Source organism: Zosterops lateralis (genome assembly GCF_965231275.1).
Source record: "Zosterops lateralis genome assembly, chromosome: 17".
Taxonomy (NCBI): Eukaryota; Metazoa; Chordata; class Aves; order Passeriformes; family Zosteropidae; genus Zosterops; species Zosterops lateralis.
The window spans coordinates 5,295,289-5,319,908 of NC_139777.1; the positions used below are offsets into that span (position 1 = coordinate 5,295,289).

General features: G+C 45.9%; 1 protein-coding gene across 1 annotated transcript in view; it reads right to left on the minus strand.

The window, feature by feature from the left end:
* Positions 1-3,714: 3,714 nt before the first annotated feature.
* MN1 (MN1 proto-oncogene, transcriptional regulator) overlaps positions 3,715-24,620 on the minus strand; it is a gene marked incomplete at its 5' end in the record, with an annotated part of 30,003 nt that continues 9,097 nt past the window's right edge. Inside the window, one exon of the mRNA XM_083874119.1 lies at positions 3,715-4,068. Coding sequence (XP_083730245.1) covers positions 3,881-4,068 — 188 coding nt within the window. The 3' untranslated portion in view covers positions 3,715-3,880. The remainder of the gene's footprint in view (positions 4,069-24,620) is intronic.

Genomic DNA, 24,620 nt, shown 5'->3' on the forward strand with positions numbered 1-24,620 from the left:
GAGAATGTGATCTGGAGAAAATTTGCAAGAGTATTTCATAAATGAGGCCTATCCTGTCCTTTTTTGGCAAAGAGGTATTTGATCACTCCTCCCAATTGAAATGCAAGGGAAATTTTACTCAGTTTGCTACGACATCATAACTTACAGACTAAGCAGAGGGTTTGTTTTAGGAAACACAGAGGGAACCAGGGCATAGGGCCAGGAGATGGGGGGATGTCCTGGCTCCCCCGACCCAGCCCCGAGGCTGCGTGGGAGCCTCTGGCGCCGGGCTGCCCAGGGAGAATCCCCACGGCTGAAGGCAAAGCCACATTTTATAGCTCTTGTTCACAACCCAAAGCAGATTGTGCATCGTACCACAGGTCTTTGGCTTCTTGTACAACTGTCCCCCATCTGGAAGCCACGCAGGACACACAGGCGGGGAGTTTCTCTCAGGCATTTGGGTAACGTGTATGTGATAAAATTCTCCCCCCTGTTGACCCAACTGGGCCCCTGAAGGAAGTGAGCCTTGGACATAGGGCTCTGCAACAAGCAGGTCAGATCTCAGTGCAACTCAGCCCTGCCACTGTTCCCTCAGTCTTCTGTTGCTGTCTGTACCTCAGTTTCCCTTTCCACAAGAGTGCAACTTACCTCCACCACAACTGGCTTTTATCTACAGCTCCCAAGCATGTTTCGGTTGGAATATTATTATTCAGAAAATTACATATTTTCCATTTTTACCGTGTCAGGCCATGCTGACACTTCACATGTGTGAAAAAAACTGATCAGTGCATTTAGTGTAAAATAAATGGAGCAAATGGGTACAATGAAATTACTGCAGGTACCACCAGTTCTGTAACAAAGCTTGAGCCTTCTGTACATGCTGTCAGTACCACATCCCCAGGTGATAAGCAGGACACGATGCCTGTCCTGGTCAGAATGTAGAGTTTCTGTTCTGATCTTTGGCAAAAAGCAACAAAACCCTAAAAGCGCAGGTTTGGTTGGTCCTGGCTAACAGCTGCCTCAAGCAGAGCTCGTTCAATCAAGATCAAATGGACAGGAGGTCAGCAGAGGACTGTGTGTGACCGTATGATTCAGTTAAACTCCTCAGCCAGTGAGCCCAGCACACAGCCAGCCTTAACTCCTCACTCTCTGGCAGTTCCAACCCTGCACTGCATCCACTGCCCAGAGCACAGCCAGAGGTGGCCAAGTGTCACGACACCCACAGCTCCACACACAGCTCAGCACCTGGAGACAGCCCCTGGCCTCAGGACACCCCGGCCTCCTCATCTCACAGGATTCCACTGATGTTAAGGGAATTGCTGATGCTCTGCATTTCCATAAGCAAGTGAGAAAGCAAGTTCCAAGTGGATGAGAACAGCACTCCAGGAGAGAAGTGCAAGCTGCTGAGAATGAGCCAGCAGAACTGGGTGGTGAGACCGAGCCACCACAGCTCCACTCAAACGGGGATTTCTCTTTAAAAGCATCTGAACTCCATGTACCCTGACAGGTTCCTTCCCGTGGCACAGGGTGTGCATCCCTGACCTCAGGAAGCCTGAAAAACCTGTTCTCTTCAGTGCAGCAGGAAAAACCAAAAACAAAGCACAAGGCAAGGGGCTGCACTCCGAGCAGGAATGCCACCAGACCATGAACTTGGCCGAAATTTTCAGCTGTAAGTGATGGAACACAGCACTGTACCAGTGTCACCTGGGGTCCCCTGCTGCAGACTGAGCCCCCCACAGCAGCACAAGTGCTCTGGGCATGCACAGAACACCCGTGCTCTGCTGACAGGATTTAAAATCAAACACACAAGGACTTGAGGAATCACAGGCAAAGAGGCACCTTCTAGAAGGGGGCTGACAGTGATTACTAAGAGATACTTTACTGGGGATGGTGACATTTTATTGCAGGTGCAGGAGGAGCTCTGTGCTCCTGGTTGCACACCCCGACAGAGGTACAAACCATCCCAGCTTTTTGATCCAAACCAAGTGGGTGTGAGGCAGCTCCACAGCCAGTTGCTCCAGGATGGGCAAAAATCCTCATCCTCGTGGAAGCTCCAGCTTTAATACAAAGTAAAATAATATTGAAAACCAAGATTAAAAACTATCCAAATTTATCCAAAGTCAATTCATTGACCAGACCCATAAATCAATCCATGCATGGTTAATAAGAGCACATTCAAATCACATTTCCAAACACTGCGAGTCTCTCTGAAGCCACATATGACTGAGAGTGAGGATTCCAGACCACCCCTGGCTTTTCAGGCAGAATTTCCTCTCCGTTGGTGCCTACCGAGAATATTATGTCAAAATAATTAAAGACCCAGCACAATCATCAAAGATAAAATATAAAGCAGTCTTCAACTCTGTCCCTTCAGCAGGGACACATTTGTGAAATCATGAATAAATAACCCTAGAGAGGCCAACCTTTATTTCACAACCAAAACCAAACTCTCCAGTGCTGTTCCTGAGCTCCAGGAGCTGTGGGAGGTGAGCTGCAGGCACGGGGCAGGACGGGGCCAGTCCTGGGTGCAGGGACACACAAATAATGGACAGTGTTACGTAAAACCACCGGAGAATCAGCCCATCGTGTCAGTCGTGGGTTTATCTGGTTTGCTTCCAACTTTCATCTCAAATGAGCATTATCTGGCCCAAGCAGGAAAGTGTGGCTTTCCTTTTATTGTGTGCATCCAGCAACGCTGTTCTTCAGTGTGTGGCAGAAACAGGGCCTTGAATGAGCCTGGGGGATTCTGACACCAGGTCTCCCTGTCCTGGCAGATTAGGAAATGCCACCACTGGGCACACAGCCCCCTGCATCTTCCAACCTGGGCCGTCCCTCACCCCTGCCACTGCACTGGGGTCTGTTGTGGCAGGGGCTGGGGCACCCCATGGCAAATACAGGGGGCACTGGACCTGCTGCCAATCAAGAGCATCTTTCTGCAGTTTAAAAATGGGCAAAAAACGGGCAGGGTGTGGGGGATTTTCTTCTCCAGTATCAATAAAGTGGGAACTGCAAGAGCACCACCAGGCCCAGGCAAGCAAGATGGAGTCTGGGCTTTTGGAGGAGGAGATAATGACAACTAGACTTATTTAGAAAAACCTCTCCATGCCTTCCCTGCTGTGCCTGAACCAGCCCGTTCATGACAGAGCTCCATCCCAGGGCTACACCCAGGTACACAGAGGAAGGAGCATCCTGGCCTCACCAGGAGGCACAGAGCAAAACAAGGCTCAACCTTTTCAACAGCAAAACCTCATTCTCTCAGGAAAGGGCAGGTCCATGCCTGAACATTCAACAGAGCATCAACTGCTTGGTTTGTATGAGGCTGGCAAAGGCTGGGTGTCACTATAACATATGATATAATGCTGACCATTTCGCTTTCACTGGTGTTTATTCCTGAACTGCTGCTCCTCAGGATCACCATCCTAATAAGCACTGAACAAAGCAAAACAAAACAAAACAAAACAAAAAAAAAAAAAAAAAAAAAAAAGAAAAACAAAGCAAATGAGGAAGAAAAGGAGGAGGAGGAGGAAGAGGAGAATCTTTGTCTTATTATGACATACGTGACTTGGACACACACTGAGATGAAAAAGGAAAAGGCCTCATCTATAAATGTATGCCAAGGTTACAGAATAATGGGAAAAAGTGGTCTAGCAGGAAAATCTTAAGCAAAAGTGTGCTAACTGCAGAAGGGTTAACACTGGTAACATACTGTGGCAGAAGATTAAAAAAAAGTTGAGGTTTACTTTAAATTAACCCTTTCCAGTCCATATGCCACTAAGCAGGTACCAACCTAGAAAAATAGTCCACCTAGCAGTAGCGGCCCTTTGAAATTAAAAAAAAAAAAAAAAAAAAAAACAAAAAAAAAAACAGAAACAAAAAAAAAACCCAAAAATTTTTCTTTTGTTCAAGTCAGGGCAGCCACAAAAGTCCCGAATCTGTTGGAGATGTCCGAGTGCAGGGACCTCCACGTCGGCACCGCAGTCCGGCCCTTCGCCTCGCCCACGTCGTCCGTGCAGTGGACCGAGAGGCACTGCAGGTGGGTGCCCGTCTGCGCCGCCGCCGCCGAGGTCTTGCTCGGGGGAAGGTCGTGGGCTGGAAAGGGTTCACAGAGAGAGGTTAGGAGACCCGTGACACGCAACCCCGTTGACTCACAGCCTGACAGAGATGCCCCATCGACTCACAGTCTGACAGAGACACCCTCTCCCCACCTTGCTGTGCCCCTCTCCTGCATCTCCCCCTCTCCTGCATCTCCACCTCGGCTCGGAGGTCACCATCACAGGGATGGCTCCCTCTCCCCACCCTGAAATGAGATCCCCTGGCTGGTTGTTCACCAGGCCATAAGAACACCTGAGAGAAACCACTGAGGTGTCTGAATGCTGGGGATGGACCTGGACTGATGAGTGTGTCCTAGACTGCAGCACAGTTGGGAACTTTCCTTCCCTGCACATCCTCTGCTGCTGGAAATGGATGCTGAAACACCTCCAAGCAGGAAGCCAGCCCTGAACCCTCCGTGCCCTCGTGGTCAGCCCCAGCATTGGTCTCCTTCTTCCCCTCTTTTAATGGAGCACTGTGATAATATTTTTCTTAAAATTTCTTTCATTTTAGGACTTTGTATGATCTTTAGCTATCAATAGTTTCTGTTAACCACAGAAATGCAAGACTTTAACTGAAACATCCTAAACAATGTCCCTAAGCCTTTTTCCTCTGGATTTTACAGTTAATGTGAAGAGTAGCTAAAATGGGTGGAACACGACAAAGATGACAAAAACCAGCTGTGAATGTTTAACATCTCAGGACTCCTCTTCCCATCACCTTTCTCCTGTTCCACAAAGCCAAGTTGTGTGGGAGTACCACACTTCATGGGGCAACTCACATTACGTTCACTGAACCTTCTGCTACACCAGATATAAAACCAGAACTGAACAGCTTGTTACACAATCACAATGATAGTAAAAAAAATAATACAAAACTAGCCTGGAAGTCCCTGGTTTTAACTGGAAAAGGCTTTTAATGCTTGATTATTGCAGGATGTCAGAGATGCTCATAACTAAAACAGTATAACACCACCACACAGGAACTACCAAAAACTTGGGAACATGAGGCCATAAATGCTGGGAGAAGGAACTAGACTTCAGAGCAGCACTGCTGCCTGCTCAGCCCTGCTCTGTGTTAGTGCTGCAATGTGCAAAATCCACTCAGAGCTCGGCTGCAAACCTCAGTCCCACACCTGCTTTTCTCTGGACACCCTCCTGCATTGCTCTAGTCAAAGATCCAGCAGCAGCAGGGCAAAGGTGCTCCCATGATCTGCACCCAAATGGATTCCAGCTCCCTGCAGTTGGTGTTCGGTGTTTTTAGTCAGTTGGGATAAATAGGCAGCACTGAGGGGCTGAGCAGAAGCACAGAGCAGAAGCTGCTGCGTGATACCCAAAGTTCCGGCAGGCAAAAAGGTGTTGGCACAGATCCCTTCCCAGCACATGGAGCTTCTGCTCTTCCTTCCTGTCACCCCTGAGTCCTATAGCTTTGGGAAAACCACAGGAAAAAAAAAACCCAGACTCCCTGAAATAACTGCTATTTGACCAGGTGTTCAATTTAACTTACTGCCCAGAGTGCAAGTGTACCCAAGACATATTTTATTTATGAAATATTCAAAACTCAGATGGGATTGTGCAGAAAATTGTGAACAGGAAATGTTTTCCTTGCTTGTATTTGTTCACAAGACACACAGTACCCACTGTTTTTATTCTTAGGTCTCCCTGACTGCACAGGACATGCTGGGCTCGGCACAGGAAGAGCCAGCGCCTCGAGATTAGTCCTTGTGACAGCAGCTCTCTTCCTCTCCTGCAGAAAAAGAGGAAAGAGTCCCACAGCTGAACTGCTGCCACAAGAGGCCCAGGGGTCCCAGCAGTGTTTCTGCAAGGGCTGCAGGAGACCCCCCCACAGCCAAGGACTCCAATAGCCAAGGCAGAAGTGGCACATTCTCAGGCTGGGATCGGAGTCAGAGCTCTGCTGCACCAGCTGTGCAGGCACCCCAACACCTAGAACAGAGCTGGTCCTCAGCAATGACTACATGAACAAGTTCATGTGCCACAAGCAACTGGAGAATAAAAAATTAGGCTTTTTTTTTCTTTTAAATCAGCAAATTATTTCTAAGCTATTTGCCATGGATAAAATTCATAAGCAAATCACTGATAAAAGAAATCAAAGCAAAATCTCTCCCACATGGATGAACAAGATTCCTTAACTTGAGAGGAAAATCCAAGTAAAAGAGGTGAGCAGGAACTGAGCCTCAGTTTGCAAAGCCAATACTGACTGCCACTGTCCACACAAGCCTTGCTCACCATGGGACACCACTGTGGGAGCTCCAGCTCTCCTGTGTCTATCGTTAGTGAGCACAGAAAATTATGTATTCAAATCCAAAACAAAGAGAGCTCACAGCAAAGCTTGCACTGGCACAAGAATTCTCAAAGCCAATCTGGATGGAAATTTTCAGTGCAATTTACTTTTTTCCAGTATTTCTGTCTTGACAAAGGTATGATGCTTTCCAGGAAAAAATCTTTGTTGCAAAAATCTTAAGTTGTGCTGATCCACCTGATGAGAATTGTGTTCTTAAGCATGAGATATTGCCTGATGCTTGTCCAGAATAGTAACACTCTCCCAGCAGACCTGTTTCACCAGCCATCCTCTCTGCCTCCCTCCTTCCTTTCTCACAGCCACAGTGTCCTGGCACTTCCCAGCCACAGTATCCACAGTCTAGGGAAGGTCTGGTAGCTGAGATGGACGTGACTCGGAGCATTAAAATTAATCAGGTAATGCAAGATGGTGTCACCACATCATTGCCTCACAGCTGCCAAGTTCCAGATAAATCACTGTCAGTCATGAAGTACCTCACTGAAAGCATGGAATTTTCAAACAAATTATCTTCAAACTGCACAACTGCCTCTATTAGCAACTACTGCAAGAAATTAGTGTTATTTAAAAAAGCAGCACGCTTCAAATAAGGGCCATCCTCCACACCCAAGATCCTGAGATGGTCTGGGTGGAGACTTCCCCTCCACACCAAAGGACATGACACAGAACCCGGGACTGACAAAAGCACAACCTCCCTGCACACAGGATAGCTTGTGCCACTTGGAAACAGCAAATGTTGAAGCAGAGGTAAAGAATCAAACATCATATATAAGCTCACGTCATGTTCACTTGAAAGGCATGAAACTCAAAGCAGTAAAGTGACCAAAGACCAAAAGAAGTCTGGAAAATGCTCCCCCATGATGGTGTCCTTCCCCACTGCTCCTGGTGATGCTGTGGTGGTCTCAAGAGCCAGCTTGCCTTCTGGTAAGAGCTTCTGACCCAGCTTTACCCAGCCAAACACATTCCAGACATTCAGCCCCAGACAAACAGCAAGAAGAGAGTGCCCAGCCAGGCTCCCCAGCCTCCCTCCAGGCCCGACCCTCTGCTCTGACCTTGCACATTTAGGAAGCTGCTCTTTCGTTCTGCTCTACTTTGCAAAGGCACACAGCTTTTGAAAAGAAAAGGTTGCTGTTTGTTTGTTTGTTTACACAGCATCAATGGCAGCGTGGTGACTAACCCAGGAGCCTGGCCAGCAGTGTTGGAGCCTGCAGCTGGGACAAAGAAAGAGAACCAGAAGTTCTGCACCACAAAAAGTTTCAGTACACACACTACAGACTGCTTTTCTGTATCAGCTCAGGAAAAACACATTTCTCCAGTGAGGTTAGACCCTGGCAGGCACCTTACTCTGCAGACACCATGTGTACACGTACCTTCAGTCCCTCCAACTTCCTTCTCCCTTTCCCATGAGAGCCTGAGCAGTTAAGCTGCTCTATATAAAGCCTCTTTCGTCATGTAGCACCTTCTTATGCATTATGAAAAAACAAATGTTCTCTTTACTGTGGCAACCCCACCGAGCACTGTGCAAACCCAGAGGTGTTCCAATTTTTAAGTAAAGTAATCCCATTAAAAAAGAGTTCACCTGCACAACTACCACACATTGCTTGCATCTTCTCATCAGAGAGGAGGCTAATTGAGGGAGGGCTGGTGTAGCCAAGGCAACTGCAGATGTTATGGTGAGACAATGGGAGCTGATGCTACTCTTCAGGTGCTGCTTATGCCATCCTTCTCATTTTTTGCCAAAATCACCACCAACAAAAGGACAGAAAGCAGCGAGACACAGGAGACACAACACAGACACAGTCTGGTAGGGGTCTGGTTGGGAGTGGGTTCCTCTCAACATTTCAGCATTCCTTGGAGATTGAAGTGACAAACAGGAGGTGAAGATCCCTAGAATGGCTCCTTGCCCCAGGGCTCATCCCTTACACTTGCTCACCGCTCTGACACCGCCTCGGCCGCCCGCGCTGCCCAGGGTCCGGCTGCCCGGCCCCGCCGCCGCCCTCGATGGCCAGCCGAGCGTGAAGGCCCTGCATTGCCACTGATCTTGTTAAGGCTGAATCTCAGGATTCGGCCAGTAACACTATATATTCCCAGATCAGAGATCTGTTTCCCCTCTACCGTCTGATAACCACTCTTAAAGGACGCGTTAATGGGCTTCCCTTCACTCTGTGCCCGTTAAGCAGAGGCCAAGCTACCATAAGAGGGAATAGATTTGAGTAATGATCCCTTATGAGGCAGCAAACCTACATATAGTGTTTAAAATTATTCCCTTAGGACAAGATGTTTTTCACCAAATCTCCCACATGACAGTTTGACATATTGGTTCAGGCACATAGCTCTGCATTTGTACACAGCACAGAAGCATCTCTTTTCAGTTTTTGAAAAAAATAAGGTCTGAAAACATTTCATGTTTCCCTGGACACTGGACTTAGTCTCCACAGATTAATTTATTCCTGAAATTGTAGTTTTAAACACTCTCAAAATTTTATTTTTAAACATAACTAGTTCATTTGTGTTGATAAACAAATGAGCAATCTCCTTCCTCACCTCTGCAGCACTGACAAAGTCCTTGACAAAGGCATTCTCTTGACCCTGGAATACAAGGAGGCAACAGCTTGCATTTGTTCCTAGACACAAACATGGTACCTGCTTACACCATAAACCTGCACCACTTTCAGGTGCCTTCATCCCTGACAACCTGTGCCTGCTTTGGGCTGGATGTCTCTGCTGTTCCCAAAGCCTGGAGGGCACAGACTGTCTGGGCTCAGACTGGCAGCACCCAGCTCTGCTGGCACTGGAGGAAAAGCCCCAACTACCCATTACTAGAACATTCCTCTTAATTCGATTTTACTTATTCATTTATTCTGTGTAATACCTGAAGGTGCTGCTCTCTGCTCTGTATACACAGAACTCAGTGTTGGTGGTTAAGGTGAACAGCTGATGCCAAGGAGCTGTCACGACGAGCTCAGCGGAAATGGGCACAGGTGACTCCTCACGTTCCTGACCAGAAACACTCTGCACAGACACCTCAGCTCCAGGGCACCGGCCACATTTCACTCCATGGCATTTCAAGAAGCCATTTGGCTTGGTCAGCCCCTCAATTTATTGTCAAGGCCCAGCCAGCTGAGCGCTCTCTGAGAGCCTTTCTCATGAAAGGAGGGAAGGCTCTTCATCAAATATGAGTGCACAGTGCTGAGCATCGTCCCACAGCACTCGTATATCCTGCAAACCAGGATTAAAGCTCTGACTTTGCTGCGATACACACAAGACTCACCCAAAGGCATGGCACACCCAGGCTAACACACAGTCTGTTCACCCTTAATGCTGCTTGCTGCCCACCCCTTCATCAGCCCATCAGCTCTGGCGGCATCCTCTGGTCCTCACAGGCCCTTCCTCCACAGACAGCTTGATTAATTGGAGGTGCCTGAGGCTCTAAAGGGAGCCTGTATCAGCCTATGCTGCAGAGATGTTTATTTTGTTTTCAGTGATCTCCAAGCTGGCATGGGGCTCCATCAGAGCTCGCTGCTCGCACAGAATTCAGATAACAGGAGACACATAGTGCTTGCTGCAAATACATATTTTTCTTTTTTTCTCCCTTGACCTCTTTTCCTGCTCCTGTTTTCACCAGGAGCAATGGAAGGATGTGCACGCCACGACAGGGAGGCTGCCCAAACCCACGGCAGCGTTAAGAGTTTGCTGTCAGGCTGTAGGGTTACAGTCAGACTGTGAGCTACATGCTCGCAAGAAAGAAACAGAAGAAACTGGTGAAAAAAAGGTGAAATAGGAAAAATGCTAACCCTGTCAATGGAAAAGGCGGCGCTCATCTTACACGTAGCACGACCTTGAAGACACAGAATGAAGGATGTGTGGATGAGGACAATGATATTGCTGTTTTAAAATCCACATTCCCTCCACTGTGCCAGGAGGAGACAAGAGATGGGGAACACATTGCTCCCCACCTTGCTGCCACTGCCCGGCAGGAGAGCAACATGCCACCATGGCTCTGCAGGCAAGTGTGAAACTGCCTACACCTATTTATTTCTCTGGAGGCTACTGTTAAATCACTGTTTTCCACCTCTATGACTCTCCAAAAAGAAAAGTAAGCTCTGCATCCCTGGAGAAGCCAGAAGCTCTGGGCCTTGGGACACCACCAGCTCCTGTACCTTGCTAGATGGCCACAGGGACAACGGACTGTTTCTAACTCATATCCTTCCTCTCTTTTGGCTACCTTCAGTTCCTCTTTTCAGTTTAACACACTGACTTCTCAGGCTGGCTTCCCTGCAAAACACAAACCGCAGAGAGGGGTCCTGCCTACCCCCCTGGTGAAGTGGCTGATGTTGGGGTTTGGTTCTCACAGAACCAAAGACCATTCTGGGAAACCAGGTTCCACCCCAGCTGCAGTGCTGCTGCCTGCCAGTCTGCTCCTGCCTACCCCATGCAGGTGAACCACTGCTTGTCTCTGACAGCCACAGAAAGCTGAGATTCCAACCAGGGCCTAACCCAACAGCACAGCTCCAAACTGCTGGTCAGCTCCTGGTGCCATCACCAACATTGTGCTCTCCTCAGCTCTGCAGACTGTGGTCCTGTCCAAGCAAGGAAAACTGTCATCAAAAATCAAACCAAACCAACTGCCAGCAACAGTCAAACAATGTCTGGACAATTCCAAGAGAATATAAACCTGAGTCCAGCACCTGCAGCCCATTCCAGCACAGCCAACTCAACACTCACAACATCCATATGCTGCCATCCAACACCAGTGAAGCCTCAGGGAGCTCCAAGTTATTTTCCAGGGTCTGCTGTTTTTCCCTCTAAGAAACCTGAACACTTCTACTCATCTCTGAAAGGAGTGAACTGCCTAAGCCCCACCCACCAGCTCCACCACACTGGCACTCAGACCTGGCATTGGGAAGAGGCTACAATAGGCTTCTCCTGCATAACCCTTCCTTCCAAAGGGCTGTCCCAGACACGTCCCTGCCTCTGAATCCAGCCCCCAACATGAGACCACCTCCATGGCAGGAAAGAACATTAGTTCACTGATCCTGTGCTTTCTGGCATACATCACCTGCATGCACTAAATGCTCTGAGCCTATTTTTCACCAAGGATGACAAATGACACATCTGTGATGAGTAAGGAAATGCTGGGTTTTGCTTTCAAATTTATTTCATAGGTGCACAAACTATCACATGACAGTTTTACACACAGCTCCAGCCCATGCAAAACCCCATCTCCTGACTGCCAGACCACACAAGCAAACAAAAGGTTTTCAGTAAAATCCAAAGTGGAATTTTCTGATTGCACAGAAGTCATATGAAATCGTTCAGTAAGCCCTCACTTAAATAAAACCAGTCCTGGACATTGTCTAGTATTATTTCAGGACAGGCCAAAATTGAAAAAAGATGCTACTTAAATGTTCTGCATTTAATCACCACCTGGATATTTCACATAGAAAGGTCTCCAAAAATAAGATAAAATGCCCCCTCCCACTGGTTAGGGGGCGTATCAATGGATTTGTGAAGGCAGTGAATGGTTCACGATTATGCACAGAGCAAACAGAAAGGTAAACACATAAATTCCAGCACTCCATCAGACTTGTGCAAGAGCTTTGACACTATTGTGGGGGAAAAAATAGACATTACTGTAATAAATAGGATATTTAAGGCCAGCAGATTATACATCGAAAACTATTTTCCTTAAGTGAAAACAGAATTAAAGATGAAGACTCCCTTCAAAGAACTTTGTTTGTAGTCATTTAGTTTCAGGATGCAAACTAAATGAGCACTTGTTAGCCAGTCAAAAGGAGGAAATTAACTGAAATATTATCAGTCTCTTGTAAGGCTCAGATACACTTGGCCAAAGACTTTTAGGTCTTTTGTTGCCTTGTGACCCAAGAGCTCCCCAAGGACCTGTATTGTCACATCCCAAAGCCAGATCTGCATCCAGCCTGGCTGTCAGGGCTGGGACAGGGCTCTGCTTGGTCCCTCTGTCTCCTTCCTGGCTCTGCCCACAGCTCCCAGAGGTGCCTCTGCCCCATCTATAACTCACAATTACGAGAGCCCGTAACACAGAACTGCCAGAGGCAAAGTCAATCTCTCCCAGGGGCCTCACACATCTGAGGCTCCTGCACACCAAGAAACGGTGATCATGTGCAGTAATGCTTGGGGTTAAACCACACAAGTTCAAGGATATTCCTGAAAACACAGTGGGAGTTTACCAAAGGCTAACATTAGTGAGAAGGACCAGCATCAGGGATCATTAGCTTTTTTTATGCCATTTATTTATAGCCTACCTTGAAACACATCCCATTTCTCTTTAGGACACCTCCAGCTGAAGTTTGGTGTCTCAGGGGTGAAAGAGGAGACTTTGGAAAACAGCGTTGAAAACAAAAGGTGTTCAAGTGTTAACCACTCACAGACCAAGAGAAAAGGGAGACCAGAGACACCAGGTCAAAGCTGGCACCTGCAGAGACACAGTTCAGAGATGGACAGAACAGGCTGAACAGGGCTCTGAGCACCTGGTCTAGTGGCAGGTGTCCCTGCCCACAGCAGGGGTATGCAATGAGATGAATTTTAAGGTCTCTCCCAGCCCAAACCATTATTTGATACTATGGGGCACTCCCTGACCTGCTCTGTGCTCAGCAGCACCGACTGCTTGACACTCCAAAAACGAGGTTCCAAATCACGGCTTGCAAGTCCCTTGCAAGTAATTCACAGGCAGATTCTAAACAGTCTGCAAGAAATTACTATAAAAAGCAGAATTGTCAGGAGGCTTGAGCTTCTAAAAGAAGGGTCAAAATCTCTGCTGGAAAACATTTAAGTGCTGGCCAATCAGACTGAGAGCTGATACTATCAACCCAGTACTTCCTGGGCAAATTCTTGCTAAATCTCTTCTGCTGTAGAAAAATCCCAAATTCTGGTATACCCCAAATTTTGACCACAGAAAGAGATAGAAATGTCTTCATATAATGGATTTGGCATATTCAGAAACATCCCCTAAAGCAGCAATAAGGTGTGGTGATTGAGCTGAGGCCCAGAAGTCTGATGGAAGAAGAGGGTTTGATTGAACAGCATGTTTAAAAATTAAATCTATCTGAAGGAAAAGAAAAAAAATCATCAGAAGAAATGCACGACCATATGAGGAGCAATGGCAATGAGGGAAATTCAGCATTTAATAAACCACACAAAGAAACCTGGCATTCTTAGGTACGACTGTAAGTGCCACTATTAGGATAAGAAAAATATAAGCTCGTCTTTTACTTCCAATTGTCACATCACTGTGGAGAGTCTTCATGAAATTCTCAGAATAGCAACGAATCAGGAGCAAACAGCTGTTCAAGCAGGAAAGTCACAGGTAGACAGACTTTCCTTGCTTCGACAAAAAATTAACTCTAAAGTTTCACAGGCCAGTAAATCAACAAAATGGGCCTGAACAACACAGGACAAACAGTCTCATCTTCCAGCCCAAAGCTGATATATGGGCCTGTGTTCTCCTTCCGGCCATATGCTCACGTGATTTATGACCCACAACAATTTCAATACTCCTGGAAAATGAAAGAACAGCAGACAATTAGTTCATCCCACTACACTGGGGATTGTGTGGACTCTGCCCCGCGGCACCTCCCCAGGGAGTGGGGGCCAGAAGCTCCAGCTGCCCCTGTCGAGGGCAGGGGAGGGACACGGGGCTGAGCAGCACCCAAGCACTGGCACAGGGAGCATAAGGGATTCCCAAGATTTCACTGCACAGAGCAGCCCACAGGAATTCCAAGAGAGATGCAGATGGACTTCTAAACAAAGCCTGGAGTGACAAGACAAGGGGGAATGTCCTCCCTCTGAGACAGGGCAGGATTAGATTGGATATTGGGAAGAAATTATTTATTCAGCAAGTACTGAAGCACTAGAACAGGTTGCCCAGAGAAGCTGTGCCTGCCCTATCCCTACAAGTGTTCAAGGCCAGGCTGGATGGAGCTTGGAACAACCTGGTGTAGTGAAAGGTGTCCCTGCCCACAGCTGGAATGAGATGACCCTTCCAGTCCAATTCTGATTCTCTTCTGCGATTCATTGCTATCCCATTTGTAACTACGGCTGTTTGTGACAATTGCTGTTAACCTGGTCTAGATCTGGTCAGTGCAGAAGTGCAGACCATCCCACTAGCAGGGCATAGGGAACTTTTAATCTCTACCTGCAGCTGCCCCAGGCAGGGCACTGCCTGCAATGCAAATGCTGTCAAACCAGGCAGGATTCAGCTCTGCAGCACCTGCTTCACTGCCACAGCACAAATGCAAAGGCATCACCAACCAACCAAACAAAATCCTCCACCCCACCCTGAATTAGGCTTTTCCCTTGCACAGGTGGGGTGAAGTGCAAGTTCAACAGCTTGAGTCATACAGCCAAAACTTCACCCAACTCCAGCCACCATGGCAGCATCAGCTGGGGCTGATGCACCTGTGAACCACCACAGAACACAGAGCTGAGAGCCTGTGAGATACCAAGTCTACTGGCACAACATCAAAACTGTTTTTTCTGAAGCCAAGGGTATCCAGACTGGTCTATAGCTAACTTCTGCGTGACAAACCCAAATCACCTGCCTATTCAAAGACATGTCTCTGATCAGCAGCATCATGCCCTCCATGGATGAACATTCTGTCCACTGGGAAATGTGCCAAATAACTCAGGTATTTTGTAACAGTACTGCAATGAATTCTGCTCTCTGGTATCCTCCTCAGGTCTGGATCCACACAGCTCCATCCCCCAAGCAGCAGAGCTGCCAAGGCAGCAAGGCTTCAACAAGAGGGTGAGCAAAATGGCAGCAGGAGCACCTGTTACCTACAGCACCACAAGGATAGAGGATGGAGCCTGAGCTCAGTGTCTTGCTGGATCCGCCTTGTCTCCCTTCCTGCAGGTCTTAAGCAGAAAGCAGCTGTGCTGAAGGAGTTAATCTTGCCTGGAACGACCAATCTCCGGTTTCTCAGAAACTCCAAGGCTGCAGAGCTGGGCTTTCTGCTCCCTGCCTGCTCCTGCCTGCCCTGTCTGCAGCCTGACCCCTGACATTTCCACTCTGCTTCTCCCTGGCATGGAAAACTTAACCATACACAAACAAACAGGTTGGGAGGACAGATAAATGGAACAGAGGAGGAGAAACCAAAGATTGCTCAGATTCCTTGTCAAGGCCCTGATTAAATAACAGCAGCACCACCAGATGTGGGTGAGGGGCTGGCATTTATCAGTAAACCCTGAAGTCTACAGCGAGACATCTCTGTTTAATTAATCCTGAAAGGGTCCCTTCCCCCTTCTACTTCCCAGGGAGGTTTTGAGGATCTGCAAGTTTAAAGACGCAGCGAATCCTTTTTAGCTCTTTCCCTACAAAACACAAGGGCAAAACCAGTCAGGATTTACTAATTCTGTGGAAAAGGCTTCCATTGCATGGACACATGCAGGCAACCCCCACTGAGGGGGTATCTTAGATTTAGTCATACTGAACCCTCTGAGGCAATACACCCATGCCATGATAGCCTCAGAGTGACCAGCTGGAAGCCTGCACACACGTAATCAAACGAGGCATGGACCTGCAGATCCCACCTGGACTCTTCTGCCACTTTTACACAATACCAGCTTCCCAAGGGATTTCCTCTTCAGTGCCTGATGCAGTTCTACCATCACCCATTTTTATACAGTTTTCCCCCAGCGGCATCAAACATCACCCAGCAATGGAAGAGACTGCACAGACACATAAAGCAAGACAACTGCAAATGCTCTTGCCTCTGGGCTTTCATGTAGCTTGAGGAGGACCTCCCAAGGCACCTTCCATTTCAGGAATCCCCTGCCCTTCGGTGAACACTGTACTAGTGCAGAGCACCACAGTTTAACCCATCAGCAATGAAGGGCCACAAAACTGGCAAGTCCCTCCACACACCTCAGCAGCAGTGCTAGAAGAGCTCTGCTTCCAGGGTGCCTTCACCCCACCACAATGCTCAGAGAGCTGTAAGGTCTCTGCAGGTTGTAACAGCTGTGGAAACTCTGGACCCAAGAGAGTGGACAGATCATCAAACCCCAGAACAGCTTCCAGCAGAAGAGGCCTCAGCGAGCACGTCCCAAAGCTCGACATCAGTCCTCAAGAGGGAGCAGGGCAGGAAGGGTCTGGCAGCAGTGCTCAGGCCCCCAGGTCAGCCACCTCAACCACCATTCACCCAACCATCCATCCAAGCAACCCTCCAACTGGTGGTAGAATTACAGAGATCAATTCTTTTTCTGTGGTGTAACTTGCAAAAAAAGAAAATGAAAAAGTAGCAGAAAATCTCTGTAATAATGATTTCTGGTCCAATCGGAAGCAAAAGAAGGGGTGGGGTGGAAAGGGAAAATTTAAAAGTCTAAGTTCAAATTGTAAAATAAATCTGTAATTCACATCAGCTTTATAAAATTCCCGGGAAAATACAGAGTCAAAACCAGTTATTTTCTTGAGGATCTATACTCTTAAATACCTGGTTTCAACATTATCTCTTTTTAAAGAAATACTGGGATTGGGGATGAACTGTGAGGAACTGAAAAATGTCTCTGCCTACCCCAAAAAAAATCATTATGCATGACAAGAGACAATCCAGTCTATAATCAAAGACAGAATCCTGACACGTTCAAAGAGAAAATTATTGTAACAACAGTGACTTTGAAGATGAGATGGGTTTTTTTGATTGAAACAATGGCCATCAAGATTTTTACTGTAGCATCCAATGTTTAAATGCATCACTCAGCATGCTGAGTGCCTGTAGGTACACCGAGCACCAACAGCAAAAAACCATGAAAAAATAGAACGGTGACACCTAAGAAATTTCTACCTAAAGTGGAACCAGCAACACTCTCTGAGTGTGAACCACTCACACCAGGGAGCAAACACTCCTCCTGATGGACATGCTTGTCCCAGGGAGTCAAGTTTTACAGGAAAACTCAAGAGCCAGTGTCCCATTAATACAGAACTTGCAAGTTACAAGGCACTACATTAAAATACCTTAATAATTGACATTTGCTTCCAGGGAATTGCATATTTGGCTGTAAAAGTCGTGATCTGCACTCTTTGCTGAACTAGTGTGATTCACAGAAAATGAATCACACAAGGCAAGTTTGGTGACTAAAAAAACAGCTGTTCTGTAACGCACCTAACGAGCAGAATCGTATTTGCTGGTGTTTGATTGGGAGACTATATAAATATCCCTTTCAAAAACAGAATTTGGATTAAGCTCAATGTTAGTTGGGTGTAAGAGTCACACAGAATACCTCACACCTCTCCTGTATTTCACCTTTTAGGGGAAAGCCCAAGCACAGTCCCTCTGAAGGATAATTTGTCGCAGAAATGATGCAAAAGCTGTGCAGCATCAGGACCATCAAAATTCATATTTTTAATATTTTTAATCCTGTCTGTGTCTCCATCACTACGAGCATTCCTTATATGTGGGAACCATTTTATTAAAACTATGAAAACACCAAACAATTTATTTAATAAAAGCATTTTCTCCACTTTAACTCAGCAGTGAAAAGCAGAGTATATCAGTGTTTAACTCAGTGTTTAAAGCAGAGTATATCAGCCCTACTTCTTCCACACACTTCTGTTCTCATCATTACATTAAAAACCTTTCACCAAGAAGGAAACCATTAAAAAGCATGAATATATGTTTTGGTTTTCTCTTAGCTGGAACTGGCAAATCTTCCTGGGGGCATCTCCACTTCAGTTTCACAGCTACCACAGAGGATTCTCCCTTCTTTCTTTCATTAGACTTTTATGTATTTTCTGCAGAAAAGAAACTGATGTCTGTGTGGTTTTGCTGATGTTGTTCCAGGCCATGCCACACTTGGGCTCACCATCTGTGCCCCAGGTGTGCAACAATGGACCAACACAGGCTGAGGCCACACTGGGCTTGGCCCTTCTCCCTTTTGGGGTATTTCTGGCAAAAATGCCCTGCTAAGTGCCCGTGTTCGTGTCCCCACTGCGTGGTGGCCACTGGCCAAGTAGTGGAGCTGTGAAAGCACAGCTGGAGTGCACAGCACACACCACCACAGTGACAGCCCAAATCCAGCTGTGACAGCAGAGTAAGGAGCACACCCTGTGATGGGACAGAGTCAGCCTGGGACACTCACCTTGGAACACAACATCTGTTTTCCATGGAGTGCCCAGACAGCCTGAGACAGTCAATCCCATGATATTTAAACCGGGAGCACTGCAGATAAAGACAGATCAATTTTGCTCTACAGTTTTAAATTAAACTCTCCTGTTTTGGAAAGAATTTCATTAAGGTGAAAATATAATACAAAACTACCCATTTAGGAAGAATGTGCTATTAATTCTTAGCAGTGTATGTGGAAGGGAAAATTGCATTTTTATCTAAATGGTTTTTTCTGCGTAACCCATTTCTAGTATTCTTTTACAGCTCAGTAGTGGGAACTTTTCACATTTCTATTTGGGCCAGACCACTGCGGAAGGCAGCCTTCAGGAACTGAAAATGTATTCCAAAAGAAGTTCCACAAACTGGAGAAAGGCCAGGAGAGAACACCTTAAAGGATGGTTGGAAAAGAAAAGGAAGAAAACCTCTCTCTCAAAGATGTAAGCCAAATTTTTGAGGGGGAGAGGAAAAAGGATGTGGTTTAGGGTGTTGTTTTTCCCTAAGGGCCAAGAAGAGTTTCGGTCTTCCCTCTCTTCTTCCTCACTTGAAGCAGAAACACCTTCTCTTTGATGCAGTTCCCAGTCCCAAATGCACACAAAAAGCAAAATGGGGCCACATTATCACTCTGAAAAATGGACATTCTGAGCTATAACATGTACTAGTACGTACAACCAAAACAAGTGTATGCTATGAAAAGACTCATTTTATCAGCATAAACAAATGCTCATTTCTCACTACAGTTTCATACCATTTGAAACTGAATATAATCCAAACAATAATTCCAAACAAATGATGCTGGGATCCAAGTTTCCCTGACATACTGCCATCACACAGCAAGAACAACATCAAGTAAAAGCAAAAGCAGATTCGGGACTGACTGCTTCGAGTTTTACCCCATTTGCCTGATCTAGGACAAAGAAAAGCAAACATAAAATTCGAAGTTTTTAAAATTCTTCATTTCACCATCAAGGATCTGAGATTCAAGTGAATCCAAACTGCAACAGCACAGTGGTGTTTAACAAACAAAGCCACTGACTTTCCAAGCACTGCAGCAGGGCTCACTGAAGAAGCTGAAGCTCCCTGTTTTCTAAGCATTGTTCATTTGACATTCTTCACCTCTTTTATTTTTTTTCCCCCCTGCATTGGCTTTTATTAGCTTACTTCAGAAAATTAGTATAACAAAAAATTTTATCTTTCAAAACAGACATTTAAAAGTGCAGCAGTTATGGAAATACAATTGGACAATGAACAGTTTTTATTCCCTCTACCTCACCACACTCCGCGCAGCAAAGCAGTAATTACAGGAATCTACTTCTGGTTTAAGCTCTACAGTAAGCTCTTTCCGAATTTAAGGCCAGCAACCAACCCTTCATTATGCTTAATAGGTAGACATAAAACGTAATTGTATCACAATCTCCCAACGCACGTTCCCAGCTCTGAGGCTCACACGTGTCTGGCTCAAAGAAGAGATTTTTTATCAGTTCTTTTCTGTGAGAGAAACGCTGCAGCACCATTGGCATCAGCCACTCGAGGAAAACTACACAAAACACTAGAGGATCTGGAGAACTATCTGGAGTAAGACTCCACTGTGTTGTTAAAAGCTCACATTTCCAAAGTGGTGTTTGTTGGTCTGCAGTAGCTGGACTCCTGTGCCCCTGCACCAGCAGAGCCCTGGCAGAGTCAGGACCGTGGTCACCTGCCCCAGGGACTGGAGCACTGGGAGCAGCAAATTCCCTTCTGCCTTTCCCATTCACACCTCAGCTAAAATAAGTAACATCAGGACACAGAAGACGAACTGGGTTTATCTACAGGACACACCACTTTGTCATGTAACATACAACACGACTTTGATGAGCAGAGTTTAAAAGCAAAGCTCGCCCAAATCACCAGGGCTGCCCTTGAACTTTCCCCAACACTGTCCTGTCCCCCCTGCACATTTTCCAGCCATCACCCTCACACCCACCCTGCCAACAGCACAAAGAATTGGCAAATGATGGGATGAAACTTCAATAATAATAATAATAATAATAATAATAATAATAATAATAGTCCAGAATGAAGGAATGTTTTGTAATTCTTTTTTTTGTGATCTGCCTCTTTCAAACTAGTTCATATAAGATTTGAATTGTACTTGGGACAGCCCTTGTTTTCCCTCTGCCTCCAGAAGCATGACATGGTAGGGAGAGCACAGGGAGCTGGGCTGTGTGTGCTTTCTCCCAGCACAAAAAGAACAGCATGTGCCTATATTCAGAGGTAGAGAAGGGAACTAGAGCATCCAGGAAAAAAAAAAGAAATAAATCTTACTGATTTTATCTTAAACAAACCAAAAACACAAATGCTTTTTTGAAATCAAAAATGTGCTGCAAGCGTTTGACCCTATATCCAGCAACAATAAAATCTGTTCTATCATAAAATACCAGCTGCTTTGCACTTCGAATAATAATACTATTTTTAAAGGGTTTCAGAATTATTGTCTCATAGATTGTAGTAGCTTTTATTACAATTACTGGGGAACTCCTTTTTTTCTTTTGCAGAATACAATCAATAGGCCCATTTATTATCTTTGTGCTTTTAAAACTGTATTTGGTCTGAAATTTTGAGTTACTTTTCAGACTAGGCAAGCAACATTTTTCAGCCTAAAATTTGACACCAATAAAAATTAAAACAATTGAGTCAGTTCAAAAATATCTGTAACACTAGATGCAAAGAGTTACCTGGCTGTCTGGCAGGTCTAAGGGACACTCTTTTTCTAGTTATCAGCTCAGTACCACTCCAGGAATATGTCACACAAGGTGGTTGTGAACTCCTGGGCAGCCCAGTCCTGGTTTTGGGTCCTCCTCTCCCATCACCCAGGGGAGCAGGGAGGAGACCTCCCTTGGTGATGCTTCCAACCCCAGGGCATCTGGAGGAGGTGAAAACCCACCTCGCACCAAACCACTTCTGCAACATCAAGGTCTCTTTTCCTGCTGCAAAGACTGACAAACTTATTTAGAAATTCACTCACACACAGATCAGAAGTGCTGTAATTGGGGTTTGGGTTTATTTTTTTTCCACAAGAGGAGAAATGCTGCCCCGGAGAGGGCAGTGCAGCCGCGCCATCCCCACCAAAGAAGGAATCCACGCAGAAATGAGATCACCAGGTGTGATGAGATGCTCTCAGCCCTTCATTCCCTGCCCACACACCCAACCCAGCAGCATTCAGTGCTGGCGTGCCAGCCTTTGCTGGGTACCCAAGTGCCCTCCAGCTCCACTGTGCACCTCACCAGCATCCTCTGCCCAAGCCCTGGTGGCACCACACCGTGTTCTGGCGCTGAACCGGCAGCTGCCCAGCCCAACAACGCCTGTTTCACCTCATTTGCACAGTAAATCTTCAGCAGTGGGAACATCTCCCAGGTTTCTAAAGCACCGTGGCAATTTACGGTGCAATAAATATGATCTTAAATAAAAATAATCCTAGAGTGGGACCTGAATATGGACTCGGCTGCGCTCTAAATCACACGCAGACCCCAGTTTCTGTAAGTACGGCGGCAGTGCCTGGACTGACCGAGCCGTGCAGGCAGCAGCAGGAACACTGTGCAGACACTCCCTCCCCACCCGTTTCCACTCACATCCTCACCTCCAGCAGTGCACGGGAGGGAAGGCTCAGCCCCATTCCCCAGGGACCAGCACTGCTCTCGCAGTGATGCGCAGCTATGCCTCAGACCGACAGCACCCTCTGCGTTTTTAAATGCCATTATGGAGGAATATTATACCCACCCACCGCACCCCTCCCAAAAAAAAAAAAAAAAAAAAATTAGTGGAAGATTTTTCTAGGAAAGAGATCCTAAAATTCCGACCAGATAATAACCCCAGCCCAACCTCCATTTCCTATGTTAATAGATCAATTTACATCTTTCTAGCAAAATGGTTTCAGGCTACATTATAAAAAAGAAAAAAAGTCATGCCTTTCTTCTGAAACTGCATTTTGGGAGAGGATTAAGGAGGAAGGAAGGATATGACTCTTTCCAGGGCTTTGTAGTGTATTTGCTTCACACAGCAAATTAATATTCTCAATTTTAACTCAGGAGTACATTCTTAATTAGGGTATGAAATGTTTTAAAATTTTCTTCACTTTACAAATGGCTGCTTTTTCAATTAACTGTGCTTCCCCAGCCTCAGGATGATCTTTCTATTAGCAACAGAATGCTTTTGAGTATTTTTGTGAATAGTAATTCACAAAATTAATTAAATGCAGACTTAACTCTGAAAACATATATTTTACCACAAAAAAACCCCGCTGTCTTCCAACTACTGACCGTTCACAGGCTTTGCTGGGATCAAGGGGATCAAGTCCTAAAGGCCCCTGCAGTCAGAACTGAAGGTAGAAGAGTTAAAAGGTAAAAAAAACAAAGTTTTTCATCTTGTATTTTAAATGCTCCAAACACAGAGGGGGATAAGAAAAAGATAAATATCCCAAAGTTCACACAAAGTGGCCACAGGAGCAGGACTGTGGCACGTCTCTCCCATCGCTCACAGTCAGAGTTAGCAGAGCCCTTCGAGCTCCCACACGTGTTGTCTGTGTTTAAACTCAAATAAACTGCATTTATTTCAATGTAAAAAAAATCCATCAAAGCAGCACTTAAACGTAACCAGATTTCTGCTTACCAAACAAAGAAAAGCTTTTTTTAGACAAACGTTAAAAGCTAATAAAAAATGTAGACCGCCTAGCGTCATGCTCGGTGGTGTTACGTTAGAACACTGAGCAGACACCAACAGATTTGCTGGAATTGAAAACAAACAGACACAAAGTGCCCTGCTCCAGCATCCAAACACCTCAGCCTGCAGCTCAGACTCTGCTCCTGCAGGAGATGCCCATGATGGATGTGCATGTGCATCCAGGGAGCGGCACCGCCGGCGGTGCCAGAGCGGCTCCTGCCCAAACGGGCAAGGCGAGACTTGGGAAAACACAACTTCCAAATGGTCAGCGTGGGTCAGACCCAATCCTACAGAGAGGGATGTGCCCTACGTGTGAGTCAGGTGTCTCAAATGGGCACAAGCACGGAGCAAAAAATACTCCTGTGACAACGCCTGTGCTGCTACAAAAAAAAATAATCCAAGTACAGGAAAGAAATATAGAACAGCGGTGACCACATATTTTTGAATTAGTGTGGATAAAAAGTGCAACACTAGGAAAGGCACATTTCTAGACCATCAAGTCTTAAAACTTATTACATCAACTAAGGAAAATGCATTCTCCCCATCCAGATGCCTTTGTCACTTGCCAGAAGATGAGTGGAACATGAAGCTTTAGAGGAGAGGGCACTGGTAGGGAAAAGAGAAGAAGGGGTGCTGAAGAGGGGAACAGTAAAGCAATATCATCTAAGATGTTCTCTTTGAAGTATTAAGAAAGTCAGCTTGTAAAAATTAATGGATTAGACCTCCAGCTGTTCCAAGTCTCAGCTTTAAATTTAGAAGGCATTTGACTTTGGAACATTGGCACATAATCCATAAAATATATTTAAATTTGTAAAAAAACCCCAAATCCTTTGTATTAAAAGGTCACTAATAACTCAGAATGTTTTAACTCCACCAACACAAAAGCATCTGGCAAAGGAAAAGCAGAAACCTACAAAGAATCACAGTATTTTTATATAAGCCAGTCATCTAATCACTGTATGTAAACTGTGTCTATCTACAGAACAGCAAAAATTCAGAATCACATTTTAAAAAACCTGAGAAATCTAACCAAGACCAGGAAGGTGAGAGCAGACCTTGAATTTCCTGAATGATTCCACAGCTTCATCTATTTAATTTCCATAAGGTTCCCCATGTCCCTTACCCCAGATCTGGTGCACAGCCAGCCATGTTCTGAACAGCCCTCACTAACAGAGGCTCTCATTTAAAAACGCTCCGCAAAAAAAACGAAACAAGGATTATTTCATATTTTAAAATAAACAACACACCAATCTTAAACATGTCCTGCAAACCTTAATCATGTGTTTACAGGTACAAAAATCATTCTTCTCAAGGGTGTAGATTTTTCAATGGAAAAGCCAGAGCAGCTGGACAGGGAGGCGGATGCCGGCCGGAGCCGCGGCGCGATGGTGAGGTGGGTACCAG